The sequence below is a fragment of the Colossoma macropomum genome, unplaced genomic scaffold, assembly GCF_904425465.1.
Source record: "Colossoma macropomum unplaced genomic scaffold, Colossoma_macropomum, whole genome shotgun sequence".
Classification (NCBI taxonomy): Eukaryota; Metazoa; Chordata; class Actinopteri; order Characiformes; family Serrasalmidae; genus Colossoma; species Colossoma macropomum.
In genome coordinates, this window is record NW_023494803.1 from 32,814,004 (window position 1) to 32,829,373 (window position 15,370).

At 39.1% G+C, this 15,370-nt stretch overlaps 1 protein-coding gene across 1 annotated transcript in view; it reads right to left on the reverse strand.

Moving 5' to 3' along the window:
* Nucleotides 1–8,981: 8,981 nt before the first annotated feature.
* Nucleotides 8,982–15,370, reverse strand: part of LOC118823319 (peroxidasin) — a 76,775-nt gene continuing 70,386 nt past the window's right edge. Inside the window, exons 22-23 of the mRNA XM_036592840.1 lie at nucleotides 13,573–13,686; nucleotides 8,982–11,374 (exon numbers count right to left, since the gene is read on the reverse strand). Of these exons, the coding sequence (XP_036448733.1) occupies nucleotides 11,240–11,374; nucleotides 13,573–13,686 (249 nt within the window). The 3' untranslated portion in view covers nucleotides 8,982–11,239. The remainder of the gene's footprint in view (nucleotides 11,375–13,572; nucleotides 13,687–15,370) is intronic.

A 15,370-nucleotide genomic window follows, 5' to 3' on the forward strand; every position in this document is an offset into this window, starting at 1 on the left:
TCATTTCTATTCTTTGAATAATCCATTCGCTCCACTATGATGGTAATTTGAAGACTACAGTGATGCAGTAAGATAACATTAGCCGTTAGGTTTCCTTCTGCATTCACCAGCTAAAAACCAAAACACTTTCAAAAGTTTCTACCACGTTCAAGATTTGTCATCAGAAGGGGGTTTTCCTAATCTTTTAAAAACAAAATGCCAACTCTCTGGTAACCACTGCAGCACGTCTGTAGGATGCAAATAAGCAACAGATGTAGCGATGGTTAACGTTTTTCGTTTTTGGCCGGTGTATCCCTTTAATGTAATAAGATTTCATTGGCCCATTTCTATTGGTCCATTCTGAAAATAAAAAAAGCCAAAATTGTAAAAGTCAGCTGGCGTGTTGCAATTATGTTACATAAATAAAAAATAAATAAATGGAGGTTTTGTCCCAACAACAGTGATTTATTTAACCTGGATTGTAAGACTTTAGTCCTTATCTACATTCAATTGAAGGTGTCAAAAAGGGTTCCTCTGGGAAGATGCCAACGAAGAACGACTTCTGGTTCTATAAAGAACCTTTCAATAGATTATTCTTCATAAGAACATTTTTGTAAAGGAGATGTTCAAGAGGAACCTTGACATAATATAAAGATTTTATCCTGATTAAAGGTTTTTACTAGAACTGTATGTCCAGGCCAAGAACAATTTAGGTACCTATAAGAGTGTATTAGTCCATTTTTTTCCTGGCAATATTATTATAATATCATTGAATCATTGAACACTGCGACACATTTGGATCCATTACACGGACAGAGATGTTCTTTTTGAGAACACCTTCTTCTTAAGGAATGACAAACATTTCTGTCCTTGTGATGCGAACAGCTTTTTCATTTGTGCTCTGCTGCCTGACTTTCTGTAGCTGTGTATTCAGCTTGTGCTGCTCTGGAGTGGCTGGGCTTTTTCACGCCTGGGTTCAGACTCTATCTGCTATGACTGCTAAAAGACCTTTAGCTGAGGAGGAGGTCCAAGCGGCTTGTGGAAAGCGGGACCTAGCTGAAGTTTCGGGCCGCAGAGCAGGGGTCTTCATCGGCTGGCTCTAAGCCCACCAGATGGGGAGGAACTGCGTGGCCTAATTGTGCAGTTTGGCTGCACTCCCGGTCTGAGCCCTGAAGAGAAAACATTTCAAGTGAGGAGAATATTTTCCCTTCTGAGCCAACATCATATTTGCACAATCTGCCCACTTGTTTTTGGGAAGAGACGGTGCCATATTCTCTTGTCCACCAGCCCAACACACACACACACACACACACATACACCACACACACACACACACACACACACACACACACACACACACACACACACTTACGCACATGCACACTCACTTGGCAAGATGGGCTGGCTTTGTACTACACTGTGTTGATGTTCGCTGGCAATGGGGACCGAAAATGCTTCCATTTGAGAAAGCTCTCTAAAATGTTGCAGACACATAGATCTGGTCTGTCAGACTACATTCATTGTAATAAAGTGGTTCCTTTCATGTAGTAAGAGGTTGTCATTTATAAAAGCTGCTTCCTGGCACAGTATTCTCCAGCCTTCTTCAGTGGTATAGATGTTACTAAATGTCTACAGAGTGATACAATGACATCAGTCAAACATTTCGCCTACAAAATCACCTATGGAAATATATATCATACACCACTGTGAAACGTCAGAGACCACCCTTCATTGATTTAATTTCTAGTTAAAACAGCCATTAAGTACAGTTTATTTATTTTACAGCATCAAGACAAAGCATACAGAATAGTTTCAACAGAAAATTACACAGAAGTCCCAACAATTACACTTATGTACAGTTTTTATAGTGTCCACTCTTTGCCTTTGTATAGCTTACATTCTTTTCAGGAGACTTGCTTCCAGTTTTTCAAAGAAATCTGCAGGGATACTTTTCCAGACCTCCAAAGTTCAGTCTTAGAAGTTGGTTGCATTTTCTGCTTCTCATGATCCAGTTAATCTTAAACACATTCAGTGATGTTGACAGAAAACACTAGGGAATTTTTTCAGATCTGAAGCAAGAGCAGAGCTCGATTTTCTCCTCTCTCTCAAAGATGAAAGCTTTAAGTACTGTTTATAGGGACAGTTTTGGTGGTCTACCAGTTTTGGTGGTCTACCAGGTCTTGCATGGCTGTTAGGAGTCCCGTTTTCTCTATGACTTTTAATACTTTTGGAACTCCTTTTCACAATCCCGTTTTTTTTCACTTATTTTCCTTTGACAAGTGGAATATCTTATATCTAATCTCAGAAATATCTCCTGAAAAATGAGTAACGTGCACTTATTGGCCGTTTGACTGGAAATGAAATAAATGAAGGGCTGCCACTGAGTTTTGCACAGTACTGTATGTTTGTTTTATTACAATGACAAGGTTTCGAGTATGTGTATGGAAAGGCTTATTAATTTGTGGGAACCTTGTGCTCATATTTCAAAATTTCTTCTGTACAGGCCTAAAAAAAAACCCATTTCACATTCCATATTTTACATTCCAGGGGAAGATTGGGATGAGCTGATCGCTCCCGGCAGTCAGAGAAAGTGTGTGTGTGTGTGTGTGTTTTATGGAGGTCCATGCCTGCGTAAGGCTATTCTGAAGTTCTGTCAGCTTATGAGGAGTGTTGGCAGTGAGTGGATTATTACTGGCACAGGCTGAACTCTCTTGGCCTCAGCTAAGGAATTCGGGCCAGTTAGTCATTCCTCAAACGAGCATTATGTCTTTTTTTCATCAGCAACAATGACTTCATGGGACTTCTCTGTGTCCCTCTTGACCACTCCCATTACTGTAAGATCCTATCTGGCTAAAGGCTCTTCAGGAATAAAAGAGAATCTATTAAAGGCTTACATAACTGACCTCTTTTTTTTGCAGCTGAAATCAGAGGATGTATTCTGTTTAGGCAATTACTCTCATTGCACCGTGGAAACGCTGGCTGGCATTTCCACTCAGCCCAGGGTCCAGGCAATGGCCAGACATGAAGCATATCACTTTTTTTGGCATGGTCTTGGTCCATAAATTCAGTTACTGTGACTTTAATATGGGGAAATTCAATTAATCCATTCGCTGGAAAAGGCCATTTCAGATTAAGCTAATGTAGTCTCTGTTCAGCATGTCGAAGTTTGAGCCTGTGTTTCTGTACAGTTCAGTTCTAGTTCTAATTGATTTATACACACTCTGCACACAAAACCATCACAAATTGTTTCTAACAACTGTTGCTGCATTGGCAAAAATCACATTCAAACTAATGAGTGTTGTAGTGCATCACACAGCTTTCAGCAAAATATACACATTTAGAGGTTATTATTGTAAATGATATTTACAGTAATATGCAAAAGTTCTGTTGATTTTCTATATGAAAATAAGTTAATTCATCCAATATAGAGAACGCACATCTGCACATGTTTGATGCACAGTTACTGTTTATTTGATGCATTTTTCATATTGGAAAACTGTAAAACATAAAAGTCCAGCACTCATTGAGCAGAAAGCAGGAAACACCCTGGACAGGTCACTAGTCCATCGCAGGGCAGACACACAAACATATACAATCACACACACTTTCACACCCAGGGGCAATTCAGCGTGTCCAATTGCCCTGACTACATGTCTTTGGACTGTGGGAAGAAACCAGAGTATGCAGAGGAAACTCACAGACATGTAGAGAACATGTAAACTCCACACAGAGAGGACCCTGGTCACCCGGCCAGGAAACTGAAACCCAGGCCCTTTTTGCTGTGAGGCGACAACACTACCCACTGTGCCACTGTGCTGCCCACAAAGAATTTTTATATTAAACTCATCTGCTAAATTGTTTGCTAAAAATTGCTATATTTAAGTGCGTTCCCTACAGAGAATGTGTGAACTATTTTTCATTGTGGGTGGACCATAGATAGGTCAGTTGCGCAGTATGTGTAACAATGGTCAGACTCAAGTAAGGAAAGTCCCTGATACCAAAGTGTGTAATGATATATTCTTCCTAAGATTATCCATGTAGTCATATAATCTATTAATGAGAATGTGCTGTTGTGGGCTGTTGATTGATGCTGGTTATTTGCATACAGTTCTATTAGATAATATTAATAGAATGTCTATTCCCTGTGATGCATTGTTACATCTTCATGATGCACATTCACACATTTTTGCATTGCAGCCCCCTACAAATCAATTAGAAATTGCCAGTAAACAGACACCAAGACAATTTTATGGCCGAATACAAGAAAATGACATGTTCAAGCAATGTTTGTAGACTGCACAGCGCCAACTACACAGAAGGAAAGATGCTAACAATACTATAAGTTGTTTAACACTTCACTCACAAGCATCTTCCTAAATGAGAAACTTGGTGAAATAAACTGTGGTGATGGTCTAAGTTTTCTCCAGGTGTTCCCCCATGCCTCGTCTAACCGAAATAAAGCTGGAATTTGGGGCATCTGAACAGCAAGGTGTTTGACCATATGGTGGAGCTGAGTGAAACTCCAGCGCTATGAATCACTTTTACAGGGCTGAAGTAGTAGAACTTACTTAAACTCTTGCACATAGACAGTTATTACATTATGGATAATAGTGGTTAAGGCTACAAAATAGCTTTCGTTTCTTTTTGACTAAATGTTTTCCAGTAATTTAGATGTGACTGTGTCTTTTTCCTGGAATGTTTAATGTGTAATTTGTGGAATTTCATAGGGCTTGAAATGCCTTCAAGCTTTCACAGAGGCCAGAAAGTGAGCTACATGGAGAGCTATGCATTCTAAGTGATTCCCACAGATGGCTCACTGAAAAAAAAGGGTTGCATAAGAAGGGCAGCATCCTTCAGAGCTGTAGAGCAGACTGACCTCAAAGAACTTTGAGCGCAGCTGGACGCACACACTTCAGACATTTCCACGCTTAAGTCAACACAGGCTATCGGTCAACGACAATGGGATACAAAACAGTGGATAGAGTAGGAAAAGGCAGTGGATTGAAAACACAAACCATTTCATAAGTGTTCAAGACTAGTGATTAGTAGATGATGGTTGAATTATGAACATTATGAACACATGGTTGAAGGCAGAGATGGCAAAGTAGCCAAGTAACTCAAGTAAAATAGCTGAGCAAAAAACACATTCAATATGAATAATAAAAAATCAGATCACAAAAACCTCCATAAATCTCAATAACTAAAAGAAATGAAGTGGAAAGTCCAGCATTTCTCAGTGCAGGAAGTGAAGTTTGTAAGGTGCTATTCTTCTTGGGATCCTTTTGGTGTAAAATAAAATTGTAAAGCTTCTAAGAGAGCGATATGAGGCTCTACCTAATAATGTGAAACGTGAACAGGAGACGGAAAAAGACATCATACTACCTAAATATGTAGAAAGTAAAGCATTTATAATGGTAAAAAAAGCAACACTGTTGCCACAGCCATCAGGATTAGATTAAGATAAGGTTAAAGTTAGCTGAGTAAGATAAAAAATGCTGCATTGTGAGAAAGACCCCTGGCTTGATAATGCTGAGAAGGTTATCTATAAATTAACCCCTTAAATGGTCAGGGCCCAAAGTTTTACTACACACATACTTCATTAATCTAAGAATAACTCAGCTAGTTTGCACTGTAATGTGTGTAGTTACTGAATTACAAGCTTTAGTATGTAATAAGCCAGGGATTATAAGGGGTTAAGTTGTAACTTCCTAGAACCCCAAAGGAGCATGCAATCATCAGGAATACACTAACTGGCCTGGTATAAATATACAGAATTTAAATAAATTATGGTAGTCATTATTATTAGTTATGCTTTAATTTTACAGTACATCACCTAGCAAGAAGGGGCCCCCTAAAAGGTTAGAGCTGACCCTGGGTGTGAGCAACAGCAAAGCAGTCAAATGCTGAACCCATATAACTAGTGTTGCAGTGACACTGATACTGTATCTGTATTGACCTCTCATACTGGCTCTTAAATACAGTATCGGTATTGGCAATAGAGGCTACGAAAACCATTAAATGATTTCTGATGCTCATGTGCTACTAAGTGACCATTGCATGTGCACCAGAAAAGCTTGTCTAAAGCAATCAACATATCGGAGGTGTGGGATTATTTCATAGGCTTGAGACAAGCGACTGTAAAAATGCTCTTTGAGGGGACCAGCAGGGATTTCAATAATTTGTTACTTAAGCATTTTAACATATTGTAGCGTTCTGCTCCTGGCTGGTGCTGGCAATGAGACTCTCTAGGTTTTGCTAGGCCACATCCAAAGGCTCAGTACCGTGCGTCCTCCAGCAAAGGGACTAAATGTCGTTATTTAATGTTGTTTTAGTTATTTAACTAACTAAATCAGGAACTCTTTACAACCCCCTTCTGGTTGTAAGATGGTATTTGTTGCAGAAATAGCTCTCTATGAGAGCCCTTAGCAAGAAAGCCCTAGGTTTGATTCCTCAGCTGGGCAACCAGGGCCCATTCTGTGTGGAGTTTGCATGTCTGTGTGTGCTCCGATTTCCTCCCACAGTCCGAAGACATACAGTCAGGCCATTTGGAGATGTAAATTGCCCCTAGGTGTGAATGTGTATGTCTGTGTTTGCCCTGTGATGGACTGATGACCTGGCCAGGGCATTTCCTGCCTTCTGCCCAATCACCACTGGGATAGATACCAGCACCTTCTGAGACCCAGGAGGATAAGTGGCTTAAACAGTGTGTGTGTGAGACTCTGTGGTCTGTTTCCTGTCTCTCTATACCTGCTCATAAAGCTGAGAAGACTTCCTCTGGCGTGCTTGTGGTGTGCAGCTCCCATGTTGCTTTCAGTAATATTTTTTCCTGACTGGTCTAGGCCCTTTTCATCCAGCTGAATACTGGAAAGCTAATTTCTACATCCAATTTCCATTGCCCTGTCTGTCTGGCTGTAAGTTCATGTTCATGTCCCTGCCAACGAAGAACAGAAATCCAACACCTAAACCTGGAGTGAGGAGCACAGAGTGTTAGAAGATCCCATAGAGCTCCTCTCACCATTGTAAAATCACAGAAATTCATCACCATTGCGCAACATACAGTTACAAACCACCTTGAAGACTTGGAGGCTTGAATGCAGGGATTTCAGTACAGTAACGCAACATAATTTCATTTAAACCGAGAGAAGAAATTACGGGTTTGAACGAATTGGCAGCGCTGAATGACAAACCACATTCAATAGCTGTAGCTGATGTGTTTAACTCTGCTGTTCGGACTCACAGTTGGCCAGAACAACCTTGAACCATGGATATATAGATGGGCGTAAACAAAAACAGCTTTGTAAATGACTGACTGAGTCCTTATCACTAGTTTGGACAAGGCTGAAGCAAAATGGTCGGTTTGTAACCAAACATTATAAATGAAAGCTTCATGACGTGCTCTGTGGGCTCTAGTTTATCTTTCCAACATTCACTACATACCTTATTATGTCCTCATCTGATCTAAGGATTGTGTGTTGACCACTGAAGAGGATGTCTGCACGAAAGGATAAAAACAACCTGCAGCTGGATCCTGTTAAAAATTCCATATTTATCATGTATGTAGTTGTGGCTTTGATCACATAACAATGTGTTTGTGATGTGATCAGAAGAGCAGATGGAGATAAGCTGTACTCAATACAAATCTAAACAGGTTGACTGAAATATAATGGACAACCTTCATACAGTTGCTTAGTTCTATATTTATTTTTACTTGGTCAAAATACCCAACATGAAATTAATGCTAAGGTATTTGCACAGATCTACAGAAACATAAACCTCAAACTTTAGAGACACTATAGTGCATTACTGAGCAAATATTAGAGACCACACTACATTTAACGTCCAGTCCAAATCCATATGTGTTTGTGTGTGTATATATATATATATATATATAAATATATATATATATATATATATATATATATATATATATATATATATATATATATATATATAGTGTGTCCACTCTTTGCCTTTATTATAGCTTCCATTCTTTTTGGAATACTTGCTTTCAGTTTCTTAAAGAAATCTGCAGGGGTGTTTTTTTATACCTCTGAAGTTCAGTCTTAGAAGTTGGTTGCATTTGAAGCTTCTCCCAACTATGAAGAAATCCCAAACACATTTAGTGATGTTAGCAACTTTTCTTTTTTGTATCCATTTTCTTTCATCAGCAACTTGACAGCCACACATTCTTTGAGATCCATGGCGTTGAGTTGTCTTCTCACAGTGGAAGAAAGACAGAAATGTAGATTTTTTTCAGATGTGAAGCAAGAGTGGAGTTTGATTTTCTCCTCTCTCTCAAAGACGAAACCTTTGAGTACGGATTTTCTGATGGTGTCAGTTTTGGTGTCTTGCATCCTGGTCCTCTATACCTCCTATAATTCCTATGACTCAATAACTTTAAGTGCATTATGTAATATGTAATCTCCTCAGAAACATACATACATCATCTAAACTGCTTATCCTTCTGGATCGCAGTGGGGTGCTGGAGCCTATCCCAGCTGTCATTGGGCGGAAGGCAGGATACACCCTGGACAGGTCGCCAGTCCATCGCAGGGCTCCTCAGAAACATCTCCTGAAAAATGAATAACTTACTTAATGGCCGTTTTGACTGGAAATTAAATAAATGAAGGGTCTCTGACTTCTGCACAGTGCTGTGCGTCATGTGAAACATAAAATGTGCCTTCATTTCATGTGGATTCAAGATATTGAAAGAATAAGTATATTCACAAGCCAGTCAATTTCTTTTAGCAATAAAACAGTAGAGGCCTAAGAATGTGGAATACACTGTACTCTTTTCTTCACGTGTTGAGTGAGAAAACAGTCAGACTTACACTTCATTTCCACAGTGGAACTGAAATTTAATTGAAAACACCTTTCGATTTAGTATTTTCCATTTTATTGGTGTTAACTGTTCTTGGCCTTTTTGACTGTGCATGGCTTTTATGTAATACATCTGACTGAGAATGAAGTAGGTCTGGATGGTTTTTGAAAGAGTACAGCTGATTTTTTTGTCAAATGTGTTCATTTATTGTTGTTGAGAGGCATACAATACAGTGCAAACAATCTTTGGCAGAAGTACAATACAAAATACTAGGCAATCACTTTGACCACTTGCGTCAGTTTGTTCAGTCTTGCAGGGCAGTGCATTGGAAAATGAGCTCAGTTTGGGGGGAGAGGACAGAGGAGGGGCCAAAGGACAAATCAACACTAAGAATATTTCCAAGTATGAGTGTACAGGGACAGCAGATGAACAGCAGACTCGGGGAGGGGGTCGAAAAAAGAGAAAACAGAGCAAATACATAAACATGGAAAACACAAAATTAATACTAATAGCTGTTGGACTGTTCGGTAACACGAAGCCAGCAATACAACCGTCCAAAAACATCCAGATTTTTATTACTTGCAACTTCCAAAGAATATCCCATGCTGGCCAATTAGAAAGCAAAAAAAGAAAAGAAAGAAAGAAACAAAAGAAAAGAAAAGAAATGAAAGCAAGCAAGCAGAGAAAGAACAACCAAAGAGCGAGAGTGGTCACCAGTCACAAGTGGTATACCAGTATCAGAAAAACTGCACACCTGTAGGAGTGTGAGCTGTTTATGTGCCTGTTATTCTTTGATTCTCAGTTATTCTTTTGGGTTATACAGTATTATTCTTCTGTTTCACAAAAGCACACAAAGAAAGGAGATCTTTTCCAAATCTCTCCACCCACTCCTCTCTTATCCATATGGCTTAGATTACAGCGACAGTAAGGTCAGAGAGCATCATGCTCTCAAACATGACATCAGCGCTGTTCACATGCCTCCTGCTAACTCTGGAGACCGTGGCCAAATGTTCTCACCATCCAAAACAAAGCAGGCGAGAGATGGAAATGAGAGAGGTCTGCAAGTCCTGTTACATATGGTTAGGACATGTGATTAAAGAAGGTAGAAAAGAAAGTGGGAACTGATCCATGTGCTGTCAAGTGCCCAAACTTGAACATAACCCACTATTCTGTAAGTGGAGGAAGGAAGAAGGGTGGGTAGAAATCACAAGGAAAAAAGAAAACCAGGGAAATGTAACAGGCCTCTCATAAGACCAGGTATGGCATAAGGGTGAAGAGGAAAAGAAGAATAACTGGAGACAGTAAATGATGCCGACAACAGCACATGAGTTTGAGACTTGTACTGCACTGTGGTGAGGCACTGCATGGTCAACATTCGTCTTCAAACAGTGTTGGAAAGCCTGTTCAAACAGAGAAGGAAATAGCTGGCAGTGGACTACCTTTCTGGAACAGGCTGGAAATACTGCACTGGTCAGTTAGCAAGATGTCTGAGCACAAATGTGTTTATGAACATTGCAAGACCCCTGATGTAACTCCAAACAGATCTTTACCTCAGCTACCGCACCTCCGTCCCTGTTAAAACCATTTATTGTCAGGGTAAAACAAGGAAATATGAAAAACACCAGATGTTGACTGGCAATGACTGCTAGAAACACTTGGTGATCAGTAGACTTTCTTCAATTAAATTTTTTTTCCCCTAGATATTCACATTATCTTCACACAGAGGTTGATACAAACGTGGGGGTATGTGTAATACGCATATATTCAGTAAATGATAAAAGCACCATAAACATTTAGTAAAAGCTGGAGTAACTCTAATCATTTCTCATATAAAACGTCTTTTGAGTAATTATAAAACCAGGAGCTTGCCCCAAAGGCACATCATGAGTGTACATTACATTTTTGCATAATGTGTAAAAACAAAACATTAAAAAAAAGGTACAGAACAATACTTTTTAAGGCTGCATGAACTAAGTATGTGTCATTACTGTAGGGGGAGTAGCACCATTAATCTGGCATCTCTAACCTGAGAACGCTTTTTTGAGACTACATGGCTGATATCGGTTTCTTTGTAGGATCCCTTCAAGCTTGTTTTGCAATGTAATCCTCTCCTCTTCAGTGCACGCGTTAGGGCAGTAACTGTCAGGCCAAGACCTCTGGAGGTCTCTGAATGCCTCTGGTCCCTTTGGTTAGGCCTGATGGAGGAAGAGAACATCCTCTATGCATCCATCTGCTCATCCATTCATCCATCCATTTTATTTTAAAGGCTGATAATGTGGCAACTTCTCTGCTCTGGGCAGATGTGATGCCATGCCTGGAGATATGGAGAAAAACAAAAAACAAACAAACAAAAAAACATAGAAAAAATAAAATCGAGGCATTTGGATGCGACAGGCCGCATCGATTGGGTCTCTCTCTAGGATGACTGGGGTCCTGAGGTTATACATGATGTTGGTTGCCCTGCTGTGTTGATGGTTGAGTGAGGCACACAGGACAACAAGCACCTTTCAGTGTCTCAGGGTTTGGACACGATGCTGGGGGACATCTCTCCACAACACACGTCACCTGGGCCTCCTAGCAGGGGAGAAGAAGATAAAGGTTGAATGTCAAGTGGCTCCCTACTCTCTATATAGTGAATATAGTGAGTTATGAAATTTTGGCTTTTTCAGACAGCCAAATATGGGGGAGAAATTTTGGCTTCTTCACCCAAATATGTCTGGAAGGGCTGAATCCAAATGGCTCTTTGTTAGACATATTATGCAATGTTTGGGTGCAGGAACCATTATTTTAAGACCTACGTAGTGCACTACGTAGGGAGTAGTGGGGCATTTAAGATTCAGCCATGGGCAATGAAGGGAGAGTAAAAAAATCTATTTACAGTCACCATGCTCCACTGCATGCTTTTACTGAAATTCCTGAGAGGGTATTACATTAGCCACTTTTACAGCCAAGTGAAGCCAGACAGAACCACCACTTGCCTTTTTGATTAAACAGACAAAGATACAATGGATTATCAAAGTTACTCAGAGAGAAAGCGATAAGGGCAAAGGTTAGGAATCGCTTGGCCACCAGTTGAAAAGAATGTCACTTGGCACACGGTTAAAGGGCTAGTCTGATACTGTGGCAGCATTAAATCCTCTCTGGGCACAGAAACAGAACAGAACAGGAGAAAAGAGTGTGCATCAGTAAGAGAGACAGCTGATACTCAGAACTCCCACACACAAAACCACTGAAACCACTGACTAGCACTGACATGGGCTTGGCATTTGCACCAGGCAGACAAAAGCCTGACGGAAAGGTAAGGCTAGGCGTGGGTGATTTTAATAATAATAATAATAATAATTTTAATATCATGGTGCTTCAATACATTTTCATGATACAAAATATGCATCACAATGTTTTGTTCTTCAGAGATTTAATAAGTTGGATCAGACAAAATAGAACCTGTAGTGCCACATATGAAAATACTATAATAATAATAATAATAAACCTGCAACTACAATGATTTGCAATTTAATGTTTTACAAATTGCACTAATTCCAATGAAACTGACCTAATCACTTACTTTGTAATCAAACATGTAATTAATCAGTGTTCTTTAAGCACTGATATCCACAATATGCTCAGAAAAGTGTATTGTGGTATAATTTATCACAATAATTATCATATTGCCCACCCCTAGATAAGGCACTATAATGTTATTTGAGGTGTGTTTGTGTGTGGAATCAGTTTCCAGGTGATAAATAGTGCCACTGCAATGGAATTAGCCCACCCATATTGGATGGACTGTGTTTCAAATACATGAAAATTAAAATAAGCACACAGATGGGATTTATTGCCTTTTACTTTTATGCATGGTGCAAGCAAACAATTACACTCGCTCCACCCACCCAGCTCCAGATGGAAATTTTACTGAATCCAGATGTTAAGGTGAAACCTGTGATCGCAGGAAATTTTGGCAAAGACATAACACTGTGAAGCCTTTGTTAAGCCCAATATCGCACTGCTGTAGAACAGTTTCCAGATATAACAGTGCATTAGTTGAGAAAACCATCTGGAGTAGGCATTGATAAACCACTGGCCAACCATACCCTGCCTTCTATATCAGATACAAAACTGACACATGGTGGCGTGTAAACAGCAACATTCTGCTGTTTGGTCAGGTCTGTGGCTTAATATACAGGAATTTTGTGTAAAAGGCTTAAAGTACATGATTTTTCCATAACTCATTGGCTGCATTCTGATCTTACACTATGTTAAACTATCAATTTTCAGATGGTGATATATCAAACCCCAAGAAACAATATAGATGAGAAAAAAACATAAATATTAAAATATGTGGGGGGATAATGAGGCACAACCTAATGCAGGGTAAAACTAGGCCTCCGAAGGGAAGCAATATGGGGACGTTTATACCTCCCCATCAGATTCAAAACAGTTCATTTTTTATGTTTTTATGCACAGATTCATCAGAAACGTAGCACAAATATTCTGTAGATAAAATCAATCTCAGCTTCAGCTGAGTTTCTGTTGAATGTTTTGAAGTTGGTAGGTGCTTCAAAGTTTACATTATCATTTTCTTTAGCAGAGTTGTGCAGGTTTTGTGTACAAAAAGATTAATCTTACTCAAATACATTTAAAATGAATGCAAAAACCAAAATGCATCAGGTTGTGCCCCACTCTTCCTTGAATGAATCTCCAAGAAACTGTTTGAGGAGGTCCTACTCCAAAGCACTGCTGATCACTGTATAGAGAAAAAGTGGTGTACATACTCTGCACTCGCATGTGGTGCAGGGGTTTTTCTTCCAGCTCTCTCCATCCCCCCGCTCTCTTCCTTCCTCATCAGTGCAGTCTGTCTTACTCAGACGGGCTTCAAGTCTTTTTATCTGTGGGGCAGATGATACCAGAGAGTGAAATTCTTTGCCTGGGCACATCCAACTGAATTAGTGCAGGTCACAGGAATATCTTTGGGGAAACTGAAGTACGTCTTAAAGTTCTATCAGCATGAGGCCAAGCAGCACTGTTTGATCCACCAGTTATTTGTGCTTTAACCTCAAGCAGAGTAGCCATCTGTAAATAATTTCCTTTAGAAATGATAGAGGGGCACAGTAAAAATACATCTTAATAAATGTCCTTGATTAGGAGGCCCAAAATAAAAATCACATATTTGAAGTTCCCAGTTTCATGCTGTGACATGAGCTGCAGAGCCATTAAATCTCTTACTCTCCAAATGAAATAAAGCCAGGCGCTACCAATGTGGATTCCCCTACAGCCCTCACAAACTCAGCTTAAACTCTCCAAATGTGCAATGCTATCTGAGACACAGCTTGGATATCCTGTTTCAGTTCAAACAGCGCTGGCTCATGCCGTCAGCTCTCTGAAACAACACCGTCCTCAAATAGAGTAGTTTCCTGTATAAAGGGTGTCTTATAGTAAAACATATGTATGGTGCTGCCTAGATGTCACAAAAAATGTATGTAGTATGTATTAAATGTTGAAATGCTTCCAGATCTGTATGAACCCCAGCAGAATTACTGTATAATACACATTTTATTGTTATTGGTGTAAGAAAACTCAATTTTTATCACTTTTAGTTTTTTTAAACCAATGGAAATCACCAGCTGATTTCTCATGATGAATGGACCAGCAGAAATGATCCAAAATGACTCGGAATAGAATCCTGTTAAATTAGATTACAAGGAAGTAAAAAAAAACATTTTTTCCTCCTCCTATAAAGTTACTGTCTCAGAGACACAAGGCTATGTTATGACTGCAATGATATACAGAATACAGTGAGGGGAAGCATGTATTCAGACACTTTTGTTTTTGTATTTTTATATATATATATATATATATATATATATATATATATATATATATATATATACGCACTTAAGCATGTATTCATAAGCATCTACAAAGATAAAAAAAAGCAATATGATAAAAATATTCAGACACAATATGTTAAAATTTACACATGCAAAAAGTAAACATGTTCTTGTGCAAACTGCACCTGGTGTCATTATAAAAGACATTACCAACAGGTGGGAAAATTTCATGCAACAAGCATTATTCATGGTGAAAGTGAAAGATCTTCCTAAAGTTCTCAGGCCAGGGAGCACATTATAAAACATTATAAAACAACACTTCAACAGTACCCATAGTGAAGTACGTAGATGAGCGCATCGTACAGCCAACATACAACCTAAAATAACTAGCCAGTCTCCTGACATGATTTTGAAATTATGAGCCCAACTGAAGACAGTTTGCCGAGAGGAACTGGCCTAAATTGAACCACAATGCTGCAGAAAGCTAATAACCAACAACAGCTTTGCACCAAAGTAATAATGTGATTTATTTGTGGTGTCCGAATACTTTTTCTCTATAAATTTAGTTATTTAAATATCTCTTTGTTTATGCTCATAAATGCATTTTTTGTTTATATTTGTAGGTACAAAGTCAAAAGACATTGTGTGTAAATCTGAAGTGGATATATGCACTGGAAGTACATTAAATAACAAAATGTCTGAATATGCATTTCCTCTTACTGTATATGTAAAGCTTAGGAAA